This window comes from Eretmochelys imbricata, chromosome 10, assembly GCF_965152235.1.
Source record: "Eretmochelys imbricata isolate rEreImb1 chromosome 10, rEreImb1.hap1, whole genome shotgun sequence".
Lineage (NCBI taxonomy): Eukaryota > Metazoa > Chordata > Testudines > Cheloniidae > Eretmochelys > Eretmochelys imbricata.
The window spans coordinates 61,009,114-61,029,346 of record NC_135581.1 but is presented as its reverse complement, the minus strand read 5'-3'; the positions used below and the strand labels follow the sequence as shown (position 1 = coordinate 61,029,346).

Below are 20,233 nucleotides of genomic sequence, written 5' to 3'. Positions count from 1 at the left end.
TTTCACTTTCCGAGAGTATTCCTTAATTATTCATAAAGTAATTTAGGAAATCCTCTTCATATTAGCTTGTTAAATATTTAAAGAAAATCATATACTTCTTATATCTGCTTTATTGAAAAAATAAAATTTGAGATAAAGTGGAAAAAACAATGATTGTGATTAAATTAGTTCATTTCATACCTGTGTATTGCAGAACTTAAGAATTAGTTGCGAGTACATGGTGGTGGAGGTATTGGTAAAAACTTCCTTTTCTTGCTTTCATTCCCTTGTTGGACCTACCTTAATATTCAAGATGACCTCTGATGGTGAAAAGGTCACACTCGGATGTCTGTGCTGAAACAGATGGCAAGGGAGAATGGACTTTATTACAGTGGCTCTGAGTAGTAATGCTTTCATTAAAGCTGAGTTGCCATTTTCGTTCTCACCCTGGTTTCTGGGTTTAATACCAAAGCCCTGTCAAATGCTTCAAGATCAGGCATCAACTTTTTTTTTTTTAATAGAAAAATCGTAGGAAGGAGTTAAGTAAATTTGGGTGCCAGTTTGTTTTTTCAGGTGCTTTTTCCCTGTGCCATAGAGCACGCACACACACACACGCACATATATATTGCAAAGAATATAATTCAGATCTCCAAAGAAGTACATAAATTACCTTTTAATAGTTGAAAGAGAACCTGTTTTGAAACTAGTTAGCTATTAAATGATGAAAACTAGCCTGTGGAGAACCTACTTTTGGTCACTTTCCCCTCGGCGTGAGTGCCCTGAAGAAACCTTTAAATTACCTAATAAAATATGGTTTGCTGATTGCTGAACAGCTACTCACATTTTTCTAGCTTTGAATTTTCTCTTTTCAGTTTTAATAGTCTAAAGCTTTATTCACAAGGCAAGCCAGATGTATTTTATTTTCTGACAATAATTGCATCTTTCCAAGCTGTTTTGGAGCTACTTCCACCACACCACATGTTGTTACATAATATTCTTGTTTATCTGCACTTTAAACTTCAGATGGACCAAATCCTCCTTTATGATATTGGGACATATGTTAAGAGTGATACAAGTATTATAGTAAAGTTATTTAGTAAGGTAGTGTGTTGGTTGCCTATCTTCTCTCATTGGTCTGTGATACTTTTGGGCAATGGTATCTCTGTGTATTATTTTACTACATATGGGACCAAATCATGAAGATTTTACCCAAGACTTCTCTCTGAAGCTAGAAATTTCATGGCAGAATCAAATGTGGAAATGTTCACATACAGATTGTAATTGAATCCCATGTTAAATCGAGTAACACATTAATATTTGACAATAGCTGAGAATAATAAACAAACTAGGGAAATGCAACATCGATGGAGTTACTATAAAGTGGGTGCATAAGTGGTTGGAAAACCATTCTCAGAGATTAGTTATCAGTGGTTCACAATCATGCTGGAAGGGTATAATGAGTGGGGTCCCGCAGGGATCAGTTCTGGGTCGGTTCTGTTCAATATCTTTATCCAGTGATTTAGATAATGGCATAGAGAGTACCCTTATAAAGTTTGTGGGTGATACCAAGTTGGGAGGGGTTGCAAGTGCTTTGGAGGATAGGATTATAATTCAAAGAATGATCTGGACAAACTGGAGAAATGGTCTGAAGTAACTAGGATGAAATTTAATAAGGACAAATACGAAGTACTCCATTTAGGACGGAACAATCAATTGCACACATACACAATGGGAAATGCCTGCCTAGGAAGGTGTACAGCAGAAAGGGACCTGGGGATCATAGTGGACCACAAGCTAAATAAGAGTCAACAGTGTAACACTGTTGCAAAAAAAAGCAAACATCATTCTAGGACATATTAGCAGGAGTGTTATAAGCAAGACATGAGAAGTAATTCTTCCGCTCTACTCTGTGCTGATTAGAGCTCAGCTGGATTATTGTGTCCAGTTCTGGGCACCACATTTCAGGAAAAGATGTGGACAAATTGGAGAAACTCCAGAGAAGATCAACAAAAATGATTAAATGTCGAGAAAACATGACCTATGAGGAAAGATGGAAAAAAATGGGCTTGTTTAGTCTGGAAAAGAGAAGAATGAGAAGCGATATGACAACAGTTTTCAAGTACATTAAAAGTTTCTGACTAGGAGGAGAGAGAAGAATTGTTTTCTTAACCTCTGAGGATAATACAAGAAACAAAGGGTTTAAATTGAAGCAATGGAGGTTTAGATTGGACATTCGGAAAAATCTTCTTAACTGTCAGAGTGGTTAAGCACTGGAATAAATTGCCTATGGAGATAATGAAATCTCCATCATTGGAGATTTTTTAAAGAGCAGGTTAGGCAAACACCTGTCAGGGATGGTCTAGATAATACCTAGCCTTGCCATGAGTGAAGGGGCCTGGTCTAGATGACCTCTCAAGGTCCCCTCTAGTCCTACGATTCTATGAATTTTGGCTAATAGGAACACTTACTAAGTTACTGTACATTGAGTTCAGAAAGAAAGGGGATGGTGGTAATACCATATCTGAAAGCATGACATACATTAAAGTTGATGAGGGAAGTAGCTTGGCCAAAATCACTTGCAACTTAAATGGTCAAGTAAGTAAAACATCAGGTATGAGTAATTAGGTCAGGGCCAAAGCGATGTAACTCACACTGATTTGACAATTCGTTGGGTCTGAGAAGCAAGTGTACTTTATATATTCAGAGAGGGAGGGGTAATATATCACTGTGCTTACCTACATGCCTCCAGCTTTCATCCAGACCACACCACACGATCCATTGTCTATAGCCAAGCTCTACGATACAACCACATTTGCTCCTACCCCTCAGACAGAGACAAACACCTACAAGATCTCTATCAAGCGTTCTTACAATACAGTACCCACTTGCTGAAGTGAAGAAACAGATTGACAGAGCCAGAAAAGTACCCAGAAGTTACCTACTACAGGACAGGCCCAACAAAGAAAATAACAGAACGCCACTAGCCATCACCTTCAGCCCCCAACTAAAACCTCTCCAATGCATCATCAAGGATCTACAACCTTTCCTGAAGGACGACCCATCACTCTCACAGATCTTGGAAGACAGGCCAGTCCTTGCTTACAGACAGCCCCCCAACCTGAAGCAAATACCAGCAACCACGCATCACACAACAAAACCACTAACCCAGGAACCTATCCTTGAAATAAAGCCCATTGCCAACTGTGTCCACATATCTATTTGGGGACACCATCATAGGGCCTAATCACATCAGCCACACTATCAGAGGCTTGTTCACCTGCACATCTACCAATGTGATATACGCCATCATGTGCCAGCAATACCCCTCTGCTATGTACATTGGTCAAACTGGACAGTCTCTACGTAAAAGAATAAATGGACACAAATCAGATGTCAAGAATTATAACATTCAAAAACCAGTCGGAGAACACTTCAGTTTCTTTGGGCACTCGATTACAGACCTAAAAGTGGCAATTCTTCAACAAAAAAACTTCAAAAACAGACTCCAGCGAGAGACTGCTGAATTGGAATTAATTTGCAAACTGGATACAATTAATTTAGGCTTGAATAGAGACTGGGAGTGGATGGGTCATTACACAAAGTAAAACTATTTCCCCATGTTTATACGCCCTCCCCTCTCCTCCCCCCCTCCCCCCCCCCCCCCGCTGTTCCTCAGACGTTCTTGTCAACTGCTGGAAATGGCCCACCTTGATTATCACTACAAAAGGTCTCCCCCTCCCCCCACTTTCCTGCTGGTAATAGCTCACCTTACCTGATCACTCTTGTTACAGTGTGTATGGTAACACCCATTGTTTCATGTTCTCCATGTATATAAATCTCCCCACTGTATTTTCCACTGCATGCATCCGATGAAGTGAGCTGTAGCTCACGAAAGCTTATGCTCAAATAAATGTGTTAGTCTCTAAGGTGCCACAAGTACTCCTTTTCTTTTTGTGGATACAGACTAACACGGTTGCTACTCTGAAATATAGCAGGAAAAGTAATTAGCTGGTAGGTGTCAAATAAAACATGCTTCTCTACTTTAACATTGACCCACATCATGCCCAGTACTTTCATGGGTCAAATTAAGCCCTGGTATGAGAGGAAACTATTCCCATTTGCTTTCTTCCCCATCCCTTATAGCTGAGTTGAATTTGGCCCAGCAGAATGCTGAATAAGTGCAAATTATACTCATTTTACACACACACCGAGCCAGTTACTTTAGCTACTGGGAGGGAGACTTCAGAGCATCTATCACAGTGGGGAGAGGTTATAATATCTGGAAAAAGAAGGAAGCAGAGGGCCTGAGAGCTAAGAGGAAATGGAGGGAAGAATGAGATAAGGGATGAGGGAAAGCTTGGATCCATGGGGGAGGAACTATCTCTCTCTCTCATGAGTATGTGTACATGTGGGTTTATACACCAATCTACAATGTTGTGAATCTTTTTCTTGTTCCTTGCTTAATTATGGCAAGGCCTGTCTACTAGGCACCTTCAAATGTTCTGGTATTTCATCTTGTCTTTAGGTGAATGCTTCAGAACCTTTGCTAAGGACCTTCCCACTACCCTTGTTGTTAATTTCACATTTCTGTAGTATAATTCTTGTGGGCCTAGTGCACTGTCAACTTTTAATATTTTTAATTGCCTAATTATCTGCTCTGTTGCAATGGCAAAGCCTCTGAACGTCTCACATTGCTCTCCAAGAAAATATATCTAAGTTCTTTGAAAGCTGCCTTCCGCTTATAGTGGGAATATCCATTTAGGCTCCAGGCACTGCCATTTTCTCCTGCCCCTCAAGGCCACAGCTGTCCTGTTGTAGGCATACTTGCTTTTTATGTATTTCAATAACTTCCCAGTGATCACAGATAATTATGTTAATTCCATTTACTCTTGTTACCTTTTTTGTTAAATACTTTGACTCTATTATTTTTAGACCCTCCCCCAAACAGTTTACAATCGGAGGCTCCAGTCCTGCAACTAATATCATCTGCCTATGTGTGAGGCCTCATTGACATCAATGGAGCTCTACGTTGGCGTTCCAGGACACCCACATGCTATCAGTTGCAGAACTGAGTCCTAAACAGACAAAAGGTGGATGGAAAGGGATGCACCGTGCAAGCCGAGTGATTGGCAAACCTCATATAAATTCCATGGTTGTGTTGTGTTTGTGTTTGTTTTGTTTGTTAGGGGTGGGCATTTATTTTGAGATTTATTTACATACCTACATGAAATGTATAATGGGCCAGGTGTGGGGCAAAAAGGAAAGGCAGGAGGGGATTAATTAATAAGAAACACCTAAAACAACATTGCAGACATTGTGAGGTAGGGGGCATAGAAGAGAAAAGAAGCAGGCAGAAAGGGTGAGGAGGAATATGGAGGTCAGTGAGATTGCGATTGACAGCAAAAGATTTGTGAGGAGGAAACACAGCCAATCAATAGAGGGGAAAGAATATCTGTACCAATTGAAGGAGAGGGAGTCTGAGGTATCACCGCTGTCCAGAGGCTGCTAGAATAAGTTACTGGCATCTTCCTGGCTAGAGGACGGGTGGGGCGGCAGGGCCCATCTGCCCCTAGATAGTGATGGTGCTCTCAGAGGAGGCATGATTGCAAAGGTCCAGCAGGCAATGGGAAAATGAGGGTCCTGGCTGCACTTCAGCTCTCTTCTCCACCAACCCATGTGTTCCAGGAGGTTGCAAGTGTCTTTAAACTTCACTGCTGTCTTAGTTGTCCAACAGACCTCTTTCGTGTATGTCATCACAACAGGCAGCTTTAGTCACCCCCATGACTTTTCATTGAACATTTTAATTGTTGTTTAATTAATTAATTTAATTAATTCTAATCCCAACATGCTTCCCATCACTACTTTTCAGAGTTTCTGCTATTATAACATCTTGTATAATTGTTTTTATTATTTAAGACCTGAGGCCAAAGTCAGAGGTGATGTATAAGTTGCTCATTAGTCTGGGGGTGGGGATAACGGGGAATGCGCAGGTGAGTATAAGACTAGGTTGTTGTAACTTACATATCAAGGAGCTGAGAGAAGGTATAAAAAAAAGCACAAGTTAAAATAGATGGTGTCCTACTTTAACTAATACTTTCATACACCTTCTGTTAGTTGCTTTTTCTTCTATGCCCTTCTCTCTCAGAATTTAGCATGCAAATAACACCTGCATAGATTCTGTACCCTGAGTGGACCAAATTCACAGATGGTAATGGTAAGATGCAAGTTGGTATTTGGACATGAGTGTACGAGAATCTGGTGATCTAACTTACATACCAAGGGTGCTAGACAAAAGGTGTATATTAGACCCACTTATTTGGATGTGCCTCTTAATTTGGCTTCAGGTCTGATATCAGCTATGTTAGTTGATGCGCATATAGAGATCAAACCAATTCTTCATTACCTCCTTCTAGTTTTTCCTTTCCATATATAGGCCATTAAAATTTCTCAGTATGAGGACTCTTGGCCATTTTATGCTTTCAAAACATTTTTTCTATCAGTTTATATCCTAACTGTTGTTCATGATGTATAGCATATCCTTTTCTTTCCTACTTCTCTTATATCCAGGCCATTGCCAAATCCTGCTGTGTCTTTCTCCACAGCATTTCCATTATTCATCCCTTCCTTTCCATTCCTTCTGCCAAGATGATAGTCCATGCTCTGGTAATGTCTTGTCTTGGCCTATTCCTCACTTCTTGATTTCAGCACTGGTCCCCACCCCATCCCCCGCAACCCCTCCAGCCCCTCCCCACTCCTGCCGCCCTTCATTCCCTGTCTACTCAATTGCAGAGCTCTCTATAACTCTCTCTCTGACCCCATCTTCTCCTCCATCCCCCCCTCTGCATTCCACACATGCTTTTTCTCCTGAATATGCCCTTTGTCTCCTTTGGCCAGTCCAGAATTCCTGCTGCTCTGTATGTTGGATCAGTATCCTGGTTTTAACAGAGGACATACTCCTTCCATGGAGCAAGTCTAATAACTTTTAGAGGAAAACTAGGTTTTTTTTTCTACCTCCTATCCCTATTGATGCTCCCACTGCTCACTCCTCTTCTTATGAAGTTCTTCCCATTTGCTCCCCCTCTTTTTGAGGCTCCAGCTGCTAAAAAAAGAAAAACATACTCATTGCTGATTCTTTCATGTCTGGCCACATGGTTCCCACCTCCTAGGTCTGGCTAGGACTCTCACTGCCTCCTTTCAAAAAATATCCTAAAAGGCCACCTGCTCCATGAATCATTCCATCTTCAAGGTTTCTACTCTGTTCTATATTTGTTCTCTATTGTAGGATATTAATGACTTTTTGTGCCTTTTATAGTATGTCTACACCAGAAAGAAAGACCCACAGCAGTGAGTCTCAGAGACTGGGTCAGGTGATTTGGGCTGCACTGCAGGGCTAAAAATAGCAGTGTAGACATTCGGGCTCAGGCTGGAGCCCAGGTTCTGAAACCCAGCCCAAGCCTGAATGTCTACACTGCTATTTTTAGCCCTATAGCAGGAGCCCCGTGAGCCCAAGTCAGTTGACCCAGGCTCTGAGACTTGTTACCACAGAGTTTGTCTTGCTGTATAGACACATCCTGAGACTGTAAGTTCTTCATAGCAGGCCTGTCTACTTGTTGAATGCTCCTTTAGTGCAGCACAACATATTCTGATAGTGCTTCATAAATAAAATTAATCCCTATAATAACTTTGCTCACTGAAATCTCGCTAAGCTCTGTCCATTAGGACTCTTCACTTTTGCTCCTTTCTCACAAATCCCTCTTGATCAGGACATGCAGGAAAACGAGGACAGACAGAGGAATGGTTTAAAGCAGGCTGTTACTAACTTAACATTGGGGAAGGGCACTCTCTCTGCCCTGGGTCCCTCTGACGCATCTAAGTGGGTCACAGAGTCATAGAGTTAAAGGGACCACTAGATCTGTGATCTCCCATCTACTCTACTTACCACCCACACACTAAATCCAACAACTGAAATTAGATCAAAGTATTACACCCACAGAAAACTTAGACTATTATGTGCCAGAGGTGGAGAATAGGAGGGACAGAAGTGCACAAATGCTCAAGGCCCCTGCAATGTCAGGAAATGGATTAAGTCAGATACACCCAAATAATCCTGGCAAATGACTCACATGCGGCACAGGGAGGTGAAAAAACATCCAGGTCACTGTCGATCTGACTTGGGGGAAAGTTCCTTCCCATCCCCACATGCAGCAATCAGTCAGACCCTGAGCACATGAGCAAAAACCAGCCAGACAAGCTCCCAGCACCACCTCAGAGGGCTGTCTCTCACTGTCCAGTGTCCCATTTCAAGCCATGGCAATCTCTGGTGCTTCCGAGGAAGAAGACGAAATCCCCTCAGAATACTTGAGGCAGGAGGGCAAATTCCTTCCTGACCCCTGTAGTGGGCTGGCTGCAGTCCTGAAACATGCTTTCAGGAACATAAGACATAAACCACAAGTGAGCCCCAGGGCTATTGACCCTGCTCCCATCATACACTTGTACTTATACATTCGTCCAGCTCTTTCATAAAACAAATTAAGTTGTTTGGCCGCAACAGCTGTTCCAGAACCTCACCCCTCTGATGGTTGGAAACCTAATTTTCAGCACAGAGTTACAGGGTTTCTACGATATAACCCATAAATCTGTTACCCCTGCAAGGCCTTTTATCCACACTGGCCACTAGGGGTGTCAGCAATTAATTTGGTTGCACCCCAACCTCCATTATGACTTGAGGCACAGTTCTGAGCAAGGGATAATAGGTAAACTGTGCAACTCCTGGAGTAGGCCTGGGAGAGTTTGTGCCTCACAGATACCCCATTAAAGCAAATTCCCTCCTTGCTTCCCTTTTTTTCTCTAATAGCAAATAACACCACTCCCTATACTGGCTCATCTGCACTGGCTGGTGCATTGTTGCAGGTCAAAGTAAACATTCCATCCACTCGCTGCCCTACATGCTCACAGCTGAGGTTCTTACTCTCCTTACACTCCTGCACTAATGCATAATCCAAGTCACTGTCTAGCCCAAAATGAGTAGCACCACGTATTGTAAAATGAAAAGCAGTGTCTTGTTTTGTAAGCAGACGAGACTTAAAGGTTAGCGGTCACAACTATGAAGGGAACTTTCTGCAAGCAACTTAGCGTAACTGACCACTCTCCGGGCTTTAAAAAAAGAAATCCTGCAAGCAAACCAACAAAATACGTGTATTTAGCCTGCTAATTCCTGTCTGAATCCTTTATACTCTGGAGCTCCATTGGCTACCAGTGGAAGTTGTTGCCTGCCCACACATAGCTTCATAACAAATTTTGGCTACTCTTTCTCTTCTCTGATTTGTCAGCCCACAGTATGAAGCATTGTCACAGCAAGTTTGAAAAGCAAAACCTGGGAGATATTTAAATCATCCCTATCATAAACATTCTATTTTATCAGCTTCACCAGCACACACATTTTCAATGTGCCCTATTTATAGAAATAAAAGAGAGAGATGGCAACAGACAGGCAGACCGAATTATTTAGTTATTAATGACTGGCTAAGAAAATTAATTGAATGAATCTCACAGGTTAGGTAAATTGCTGAGAGTTTAAGAAGAAAAAAAGATTGCTTGGCTCATCTGTTAATTGTAATAGGATAGTGATGAAGCAAATCAAATATTTCCATGCCAAGGTCTTTTTCTTACACCATAATTAGTTTCACAAGATTAATATTTTTATATCTCTCTGCAAGTTTAATTATTATCGAGGGAAACTTGTTGAAAATTGGATGGCTAGACCAGCAGGAGAAAGTAAACATTTAAAAAGTTAAAATGAACAGTCTTAATGTACAAAAATCCATTTCAAATTATCTCTAAGTTCAAAATTAAACTGGAAAGAATCTCAAGTTTTCACTCCAGCCAAAACTTCATGGGCCAGCTCCTCAGCTGGTGTAAATTGGTGTGCTTGTGGTCCAATATGTGGTCACCAAAACATATAGTGTAGTAGGCACAATGGTTTAAATTAAGGAGCTCAGAGGGAAAAATATTTCCTGGAATTTCTGCAAAAATGAATTATAGAGACCGAGCAGGCAGCAACGTGAACATCCCAATCAGGGCAATAGACGTGAGGGTCTGTGAGGGCTCTAACTGTTCATCCTTAACACATTAGCCCACAAGAAAAGAGGTGCATGACAAGGCAGAGGCTGGGTAAGAGAAGCGAAGTGATAGAAGCCTTCAGACACTCCTGGAATGATTTACTTTGACTGGGAAGGGAATGCTTTAGCTCAGCTTCAGTGGTAACAATATTTTACAGTGATGCAAGGGTATTACTGCTGGGATTTTGTATAGTGGAATAAATCCTGTATATTCCCCCAAGAATGAAAGGGGCCTTCTGGCTCTAGGACTGACACAGTTCTACTACACAATAGTGCCGGCAGTATTTGTGGAGGCTGTGTGTGCTGCCTAATACCTCACAAGGCTTATTTCCGTGGTTAATTGTTAAGGACCCATTTTAGGTGATCACAATAGCAATAAAGAATGCACCCAGGCACTGGGATAGCATGTAGCCACCTTGTTTTTTATATAAAAGATTTTGTTTGTTTTACCTGCTTTTGCATGTGCCGTTTTGGAGCTGATGGGTAGAAGTAAGCCACATCAGCAATCAGCAAGGTCTTAAGTGCAAATCTTTACTGGCTTACTACTGCCAGGTGCTGAGCACCCTTAATGCCCATTTTACCCATTGGAATGCACTCACGGAAGTGCTCAGTGCGATGCAGAATGGATCCCTACCGTAACTCCAGATAAGTTACCATAAATCAAACCAAACATGACACCAGACACTCCCCCTACCCGGGTTTCATCCCAGTCTTCAGAACCCAGCAGCCATTCCTATAGCCTCTGTCATAAATATAAAGGGAAGGGTAAACCCCTTTGAAATCCCTCCTGGCCAGGGGAAAGCTCCTCTCACCTGTAAAGGGTTAAGAAGCTAAAGGTAACCTCGCTGGCACCTGACCAAAATGACCAATGAGGAGACAAGATACTTTCAAAAGCTGGGAGGAGGGAGAGAAACAAAGGGTCTGTGTGTCTGTCTATATGCTGGTTTCTCCCGGGGATAGACCAGGAATGGAGTCTTAGAACTTTTAGTAAGTAATCTAGCTAGGTATGTGTTAGATTATGATTTCTTTAAATGGCTGAGAAAAGGATTGTGCTGAATAGAATAACTATTTCTGTCTGTGTATCTTTTTTGTAACTTAAGGTTTTGCCTAGAGGGGTTCTCTATGTTTTTTAATCTAATTGCCCTGTAAGATATCTACCATCCTGATTTTACAGGGGGGATTTCTTTATTTCTATTTACTTCTATTTTTATTAAAAGTCTTCTTGTAAGAAACTGAATGCTTTTTCATTGTTCTCAGATCCAAGGGTTTGGGTCTGTGGTCACCTATGCAAATTGGTGAGGCTTTTTATCCAACATTTCCCAGGAAAGGGGGGGTGCAAGTGTTGGGGGGATTGTTCATTGTTCTTAAGATCCAAGGGTCTGGGTCTGTAGTCACCTAGGCAAATTGGTGAGGCTTTTTACCAAACCTTGTCCAGGAAGTGGGGTGCAAGGTTTTGGGAAGTATTTTGGGGGGAAGGACGCGCCCAAACAGCTCTTCCCCAGTAACCAGTATTAGTTTGGTGGTGGTAGCGGCCAGTCCAAGGACAACGGGTGGAATATTTTGTACCTTGGGGAAGTTTTGACGTAAGCTGGTAAAGATAAGCTTAGGAGGTTTTTCATGCAGGTCCCCACATCTGTACCCTAGAGTTCAGAGTGGGGGAGGAACCTTGACAGCCTCTATTCTGAATGGCTGGCCAAAGAGAGAGGAAGAAGGGAGATAGAGTTAATCCTTTCCTAGCTGAAGAGCATTTTCACTCTACCCTGACCCTTTCAGAATGCAGAGTGAATATTGTTGGCTTCTTTGATAAAGACTTATTTTCTTTTTCTGTCGTAAAGTTTTCTGCAGCATCTTTTGGGAAAGGGAAATATTTCTCACACACACACAAATGTTAAAAATGGTCAGTGACTTAAAAAAAGAATGATTCAGGCTGGCAACTTGAATTCTAAGCCCAGTGCAAAATAATCTCCAAATTGCTGCAGACGTGTCCTGCTACCACATTAGTGCAGGATGCCTGTCCTTGTAGCATATGAATTTGCTTGGCAAAGCGGAAAAATAGAGACAGCCTGTGGGTTAAAAAAACTGAGCCGTAAAACCCTGAATAACAGGTTTTATATTAGGAGTGGCAGTTCGGCTAGGCACTGCCAATAGAAACAATAATGATTGTTGGAAAGTGTGCTTCCATTATGTACTGTAACATTAAAAGTTCTGTGCAGTAAACAATAACTGAAATTTATTCATCACTTTGTTACAATTTTGCTTAAACTCACATAGAATAACATTATCAACCCCTCTTTTTTCCATTAAATTCTATAGTTAGTATTACAGGTGTATTTGATAACTTTTTTTGTGTTCACTTTAAACAGACACTTGCTGCCCGAAAATCTGGTATATCCCTGGCCATGGTTATCCGGACTTCCATAAACAATGAAGAAATGGTAAGTGCTTTACAGTGGAAGTTGTGTTCATTTAAATAATGAAGAAACTTTGATAGAGCTATTTGAACATCTATTATTAATGTTATGCAAAAGATAATGATGTTGAAAATTTTGTTTCGTCTTGACTGGGCATTTTGATAGTATTGCTGTTTATTTATTTATATATTTTCTGGAAGCACCAAGATGTTCTTCCCTATACAAGTGCCCTGTGTTGCTATGTGCTTTACAAACATATAGAAAGACATGGTCCCAAAAGCAAATTTTACAGTCTAAGAAAAAAACAGCCAGCAAATCTCAAAAGTAAGGGACATCTAAATGTACTGTTTGTCTCATACAAACCCAGGGCTTTTTGCCTTCATTAGAGCAAAATAAATAAGAAATGCTAAATTAGGCTCTTAGGATCGTATATTTATCTTAAAATAATAAATGGCCCGTTATTTTAGACTTCGTAATATGTAGTTTGGTCTAATATATTGCTTCTTAATATATTGGTCTAAGCATCTGGTATGGAAAACCTGGATTCCTTGAACAATTGGTTCAAACCTCTTCAGAAGTCATTCAGTCCTTTGTCATTCCAGGATAAAATAAACTGATTTCATGCCATTTACTATGTGGGGACTTTCAGATGAGACAATTAAAAAAAAAACAAAAACCCAAGGTCCTGTCTGATATGACAGGACAATATTGATCTTTTATTCTTTTTCATAAGAGCAGAGATTGATTCTAAACTTCTAAATTTTCCCTTCCCCCTCTGCTATGCAACCTGGCTAGTTAAGCAGCCTGGCTTGTTCTTACAGGATAAAAGGTGTTACATAAATGTAAGAAAAGGAGGACTTGTGGCACCTTAGAGACTAACAAATTTATTTGAACATAAGCTTTCGTGAAAGCTTATGCTCAAATAAATGTGTTTTAGTCTCTAAGGTGCCACAAGTACTCCTTTTCTTTTTGAGAATACAAACTAACAGGGCTGCTACTCTGAAACCTGTCATAAATGTAAGAGATTATTATCTCTAAGAGTTTTTGTTTGGTCTGTCTTTCTGAATCATTCCAGTCTGGCATTTAACCCGTATGTGTATTTTTGCAGATTTAGAGCAGTGGGGGGGAAAAGCGTGGGTTGATTTAGTTTGGTCTGTCATGACTCTCACTTGAAATGGGTCATGAGAGACATTTTTATTTTATAAAACATTTATTTTATGTGCATTCTGTTTATGGGAAACTGTCATTTTAAAGATGTTTAACAGTGCTATAAACAGGATTTTGACAAGTGCCTACTGCCTTTCCATGCCTGTTACACTTTGTTATGTCATAGTTTACCCATTGGATTAGATTGCAAGGACCATGTGTAATTTTTCACTACTGATGGGCATCTAGCAGCCTTTTGGTTACAATAAAAATAATCACCAATAATAAGGAGTGTAGTGGTATATGGTGGACTAGAATGATTATTTCCCACATAAACTTACAGTGACAATCTTTTGAAGACAATCACATTCTGATAATCTGGCCATAACCATTTCCCACCAGTATTTTGCAAAAGAGGGTTGTTTTAATCAAGAACACAATAGATGTCATTCTCTCCATGGAGATTTGAAGTGTAATGCGAGTAATTTTGCCTGGCTAAACCTAGCATGATTAAACAGAAGCACTAATTTGAGGGATAAAGGGCACTCATGTGACTCCCCCCCAGTTACCAGTCCAAACATATTCTTCTTTGATTTATTCTCCTTTGAGAAAATGAAACACATTGCATTTTCTTATAATGTAGTTAGGCTCCACAGTGGACATGCTGCAGGTAGAAAAGTGGAGAGGTTGCTAGTGGGCTACATCTTGATATTGAAGACCTTCAAAGGAGGCCCCGTAATTTGACTGGAGATGGTGTGGTGCCATGGGTAATCATAAAGGAATAAGCTGGTAGTGTTCAAAAATAGAATACTGAAGTGGAAAACAACTAGTGTTTAAAATTATCCTTTTCAATAAAAGCAGCAGTTACCTTGTGCTGCAGTCTCAAAATAGCAACAAAGGTTGATAGGGCAAAAACAAAGTATGGAATCGTAAAAAAACCGACAGGCACAGAAAAATATAATTTACATAAACCAAAATACATCACACAGCTAGTACAAAATACACATGTTTTTCTGTTATTTATTTCATATGATTATGAAAATAGCTGGCCACATTTACAAAATTTAAAAGCAATCCATATGTATTACTAACAGATGCCCACGAAAAGACAATTTCTAATCATTACCAACTCCTGCGACAATCAGTATCCATTCAGCCACTGACTCAAATCACCAAAAAAAACGGGGGGGAGGAGGGGGAGATAGAGGCAGGCAGATTCAACAAATTCATTTGCACCGCGTTTTGTTTTGTTTTTCTGAGAACTGTAAGAGGGAGCAAGTTGTAGAGCTGACATATTTATTGTTGACAAATGAATGATAATGCAGACTGGAAGGACTCATTTTAACCACACTGTTCGATTCTGAATTAACTGTAATCACTTGGGGAAAAAAGCAGGGGTCCTTTCAATGAAAACGTCTGCTCCATATGTGTCGGCAGTCGGGAAAGTTAATACAGTGTTAGGATGCATAAAGAATAGGATGGAAAATAATACTGCATATATTATAAGGTTGTTATATGCCTTGAGCTTGATAACTGTTTTCAGTTCAAGTCAGCCCATATCAAACAACGTGTACCAGAAATAGAAGTCTGAAAACAGACAACAAACATGATTACAAGCATAGGAAGACATCTGCATGGTGAGAGAATGAAAAGATTAAGTCTGATAGTTTTAGAAAGGAGAGGAATAGGGGTAGCCTGTTATATGACAGTTATATAAAGAATGGTATAGAAAAGGCAAACTGGGCACATATAGGGGACATACAATAAAATTGAAAGGCAACAAATTTAAAACTTGATAAAAGGATATACTTTTCTACCTAATGCATAAGTAACCAGTGGAACTCACTGCCACAAGGTATCATTGAGACCAAGAGCTCAGCAGTATTGAAACAAGGAACAGATATTTACATGACTAGTAGGAACATCCAATTATGGACAGGCTGAAAGGTAATGGATGTAAACCCTCAATCTTTAGTGAATGAGACGTCCATTAGTTGACAGGAGTTAGGAAATAGCTTTCCTTATGGGCAGGTTATCCCATTATAGAGTGTTTTACAGCTATTTCTGGGGTGTCAGGTACTGATCACTGTTTGAGGCAGGATACTGGGCTGGCTGGACAACGGAATTTTCTGGATCAAGCCAGATGTCAACTTTCAGCTGATGATTTCTGCCCAGAATAAATTACCACCTACCTCCTATAAATTAAACTCTTGGAATAGACTGTGTAAGGTTCGCTGCTCCATACGCATGCTACAGTGGGACATCATTATGATACGTAGTCAATACGTGTAGTCTAAAGCCCTGATTCAGCAGAGTACTTAAGCATGTGCTTAATGTTGTTAACGTCACTGACACTTAATTATGTGCTTAAAGTTAAAGCATAAATTTAACTGTTTTGCTGAATCAGAGCCATAACACTGTAGGTTTGTGGTATGTCACTGGTGCTCAAAATACTGGAAACATAATTATTTGTTTTTTGTCCTTTTCTTAAAAGGAATCAAAAGTTCAAAAAACATGTGACACAGTGCTTGAGTGAAATTATCTCCAATTGTCTAAGGAGAATAAATGGATAATTTTTCAGTATTGGAGGATTTTGCTGTGCATTAACAGTGCCTAGATATTGCTGTGAGTGGTGTGCTATAAATATACACAATAGATCAGGACAGAATACGATTACGAATGAAAGCATTCTGAGTACTGGATAATAAGATATATAAAATTATCCTTTTGCTACGTGTTAAATAGCACAGAATCCATGGAATTCTTGTTGTTGTTTAGCAAAAGACTGTTCTTACCAAACATATATACATAAATATCATTTGTAATATTGGGCTGTCAAGCGATTAAAAAATTAATTGTAATTTAAAACATTAATTGCATTTAATCACGCAATTAATTGCACTGTTAAACAATAGAATACCATTTATTTAAATATTTTTGGATGTTTTCTACATTTTCAGATAAACAAGAGTTGGGAAGTATTATCTCCTATAAATGTAAACAAGCTTGTTTGTCTGAGTGATTAGCTGAACAAGAAGTAGGACTGAGTGGACTTGTAGGCTGTAAAGCTTTACATTGTTTTATTTTTGAGTGCAGTTATTTTTTGTACATAATGCTACATTTGTAAGTTGCACTTTCACAATAAAGAGATGGCATTACAGTACATGTATGAGGTGAATTGAAAAATACTATTTCTTTTATCACTTTCACAGTGCAAATATTTGGAATCAAAAATAATATAAAGTGAGCAATTTGTATTCTGTGTTGTAATTGAAATCAATATATATTAAAATGTAGAAAACCCCAAAAATATTTAGTAAATTTCAATTGGTATTCTATTGTTTAGCAGTGTGATTAAAACTGTGATTGATCGCGATTAATTTTTAAAATTGTGATTAATTTTTTTGAGTTCTTGTGAGTTAACTGTGATTAATCAACAACCCTAGTAATATTATACTGTCCTTTAACAAATATGAGTAAGATTTTATTTCAAAGACACAACTTGTAAACCAGTTATTCAGACAAAACATTTTTTTATCTTTGAATTTCCCATAATAGCCTGGTGCTAAATAACAAAAAAACAAAACATGTATTTTTTGGCTTCTGTGCTATTTACCACAAAGCAAAAGGATTATATAAAATGTGTTTCTTTCAGGGACTACTACAGTTTATTTTGATTTCTTTATACAATGTAATGGTCCAAATCTTACAAATGAAATATACCCTGTTGAAATCAATGGAATTGAATAGGGTGAAAAACATGGCAGGATTTTCACTGATGTGACTAATCAGATAATATGTATTATAGCAATAAGTCTGCAAAGGAATCTTCAAAGACACGGTTTTTTCTGTGAACTGTGATTAATCAACGTATGGTATATATTCAGTTTGAGATGTTTTTGAGGTTTTCTTTTTAACCTCTGTACCTGGTAAGCTGTGAAGGGGGCATTCTGGGAATTGGGGAAGGAATGGAACATATTGTGCGTTAGACTGAGATCATGGCTAGCAGAGGAGCTCCTAGTTGTTATCTATCTGCCAGTGCAAGTTAGAGAAGCTTTAAAAGAATTACCAGCTGGGAGAAGACCTGACCCAGGAAGCTCCTGGTATGGGAGGTGTAGAAAAATTATGTAGAGCCACTTCCCTGGCTGTGTTGCACTGTCTCATCAGGGCATCATCCCATTGTTTTCAGTCACAGCTATTCGCTCAAATTGTTTTCAGTCTTCAGTTACTATAGTTAAGAGTCTCAAAGTTACTTGGATCATATAGGTGTGAACTAGAGCAGAATTTCTGCCCAAATAGGCTGCACAGTGTACCAATTACCATCAGGATGTAACAAGCAACTTTTGGTTACTTAAATTTAAGCTTACTTAAGTTTCCATAGTCTCAGCTAATCAGCACCATTTATTATTACTGATATTTCTACCATGGTAACAATTCAAGATCCACTTACAGGGACTAGGACCCCATCCTATTTGACGATGTACAAACAACTATCACAAAAACAGTCCTGGATCCAGAAAACTTTCTGTCAAGACTTTAGACAATAAGTGGCAAGAAAGAAGGGGAGGGAAGAGGAGATCAGTTATATAAATTAGTCAAAGCAACAGTCTCAATGGCCACAGCTGCTTGCCTGCCCTACCAATACCAGACTCCAGTGACTTGTAGCCACCACATAGGTTTTTAAGAGATTTTTATAAGATAGGTGATGTCTTTTCAAATGTGGATGGGAAGTTTTGACCAAGCATAACAGAGGAAGCACAAAGGTGTTTATGGGGAAAAGTGGGCAATCAAGGCTGGTTTCACTGGCAGAGTGAAAATGGGAGCTCAACGTCACAACATAAAATTAGATTTTTGAAAGGCAGAGTAAGGCTCTATGTTGGAGAGCATCAGTAATGATGATGAGAAGCTTGCACATGGAGAGTAGGGAACAAACAGAGAGACATGAAGAGGGGGCAAGGGAGATTCTTGCAGTTTTTCTGACATAGCTCATTATTCTGTTCAAGTAATTAGGTGTTTGGTTTTGTAATTAACCTTGCCGCCATAGCTGCTATAAGTCAGCACAGCTACATTGATGTCAATGAAGCTAGGCTGATTAATGCCAGCTGAGGATCTGACCCAAAGAATTTAATACAGAATTATAGCCCTGCTGTACGATTCACTGGGTTGTGGGGGAGACTTCATCAGCCAATAATCATGGGTGGGGATTATATGTGTATGTGTATATATACACAGAGAGAGAGAGAACTAGAAAACATATGGCTAAGCTTATGACTTAGTCAGCTCATGAATATTAACTGGCCCCCACCTGGTGATGGTTTTTCTGCTGTAGTAGAGAGTTGTCACGTGATGGCACTGATTGTGTAGCAGTGATACTAGGCTAGCAGTCTAGATATGTGCTCCAGAAAATGTGGGACTGTTTATTATTGTCAAAATATTCCCAGGTGTTATGGGGAAAATATATATCCAGCCACATAAACAAAAATATCTTCCCTTCTTGCCTCATTCTAAATGTTAATACCCCTCACTTACAGAGTACACTTATCAGAGCGCAGATGGCAGTAAGTAGCATTAAAGATGTGAAAGCATCAACAAAAACTTAAATTCATATGGTGAAATGAAAAAAGCTTCAGTTCCAATCCTCCTGATCTCTTCTTTGAGCCACATTTAATACATAGGTTTAATATTAAAATGGCTGTTTCCCCTTCCTTCCAGCCATAGATTCCTATCTTGTCCCACTTCCACAACCTCAGCGCGCTCTCTCTCTCTCTTTTTCATAAGCAAACCAACAAGATAACTTGGTGCCTCATTTGCCTGTGTTTACCAAGTCTTCGAAATATCCAGCTTTCCCCTGTGCTGTCTTCCAGATGACTGCTCTTCCTTCACAATAGATTTATTTAACTTATTTAGAAGCAGACAAGACTATAATTCTTAATATGATGCTGTCAGCCATCTGCATTTAATCAGAGAAACAAAGTTGGGGCCTCATTCTGTACAGTGCTGAGGATCACCTGAAAGCTGCTGAATTGCCTCTACTTCCATTGAAATCATTGGGGCTTGGGAGCACTCAATACCTAGCAGAGCAGCTGTTAACACACAAAGCTGAGTAAACTTAATAGTAGGGGATGTTTTATATGGGAACCTATAGGGTTTTATGCCCTTGTTTTATATGCAAACCTACAAGGGCTAGTCTATCAGTGTTCAACTGGCTTTTGGCGCTAATGAGCTGCAATTCAGCTTGTTTGCAGTGCTAATTAGTGTATAGTTGATCATTTTTGTCTAGAGGTGGTCATGAGCAGCAAAATTTGGATCCTGATCCAAAGCTGCTCAAGATCTGAGTGCTCAGTTCTGGGGTTTGATTTGGACGCACTCCTACTTCTGAGAAAAAGAGAGTCTTGACTCAAAACCAAAAAGATTAGATTCAGTACTATGGGAAAACCACCAAAAATGGAACTCATGAAAGTTGCCCACTTCAACCCTATGGGGAGACAATACAGAAATGAGATTTAAGAGAAGGCATTTTCTACATAATAGAGATACATTCCATGCAGTGTATATAGTCAGACAATTTCCTGTAGGAAG

General features: G+C 39.6%; 1 protein-coding gene across 2 annotated transcripts in view; it reads left to right on the top strand.

The window, feature by feature from the left end:
• UNC13C (unc-13 homolog C) overlaps positions 1-20,233 on the top strand; it is a 387,958-nt gene that overhangs the window by 98,959 nt on the left and 268,766 nt on the right. For both annotated transcript variants that reach the window (XM_077828069.1, XM_077828068.1), the window contains one exon: positions 12,461-12,532. In XM_077828069.1, the coding sequence (XP_077684195.1) occupies positions 12,461-12,532 (72 nt within the window). The remainder of the gene's footprint in view (positions 1-12,460; positions 12,533-20,233) is intronic.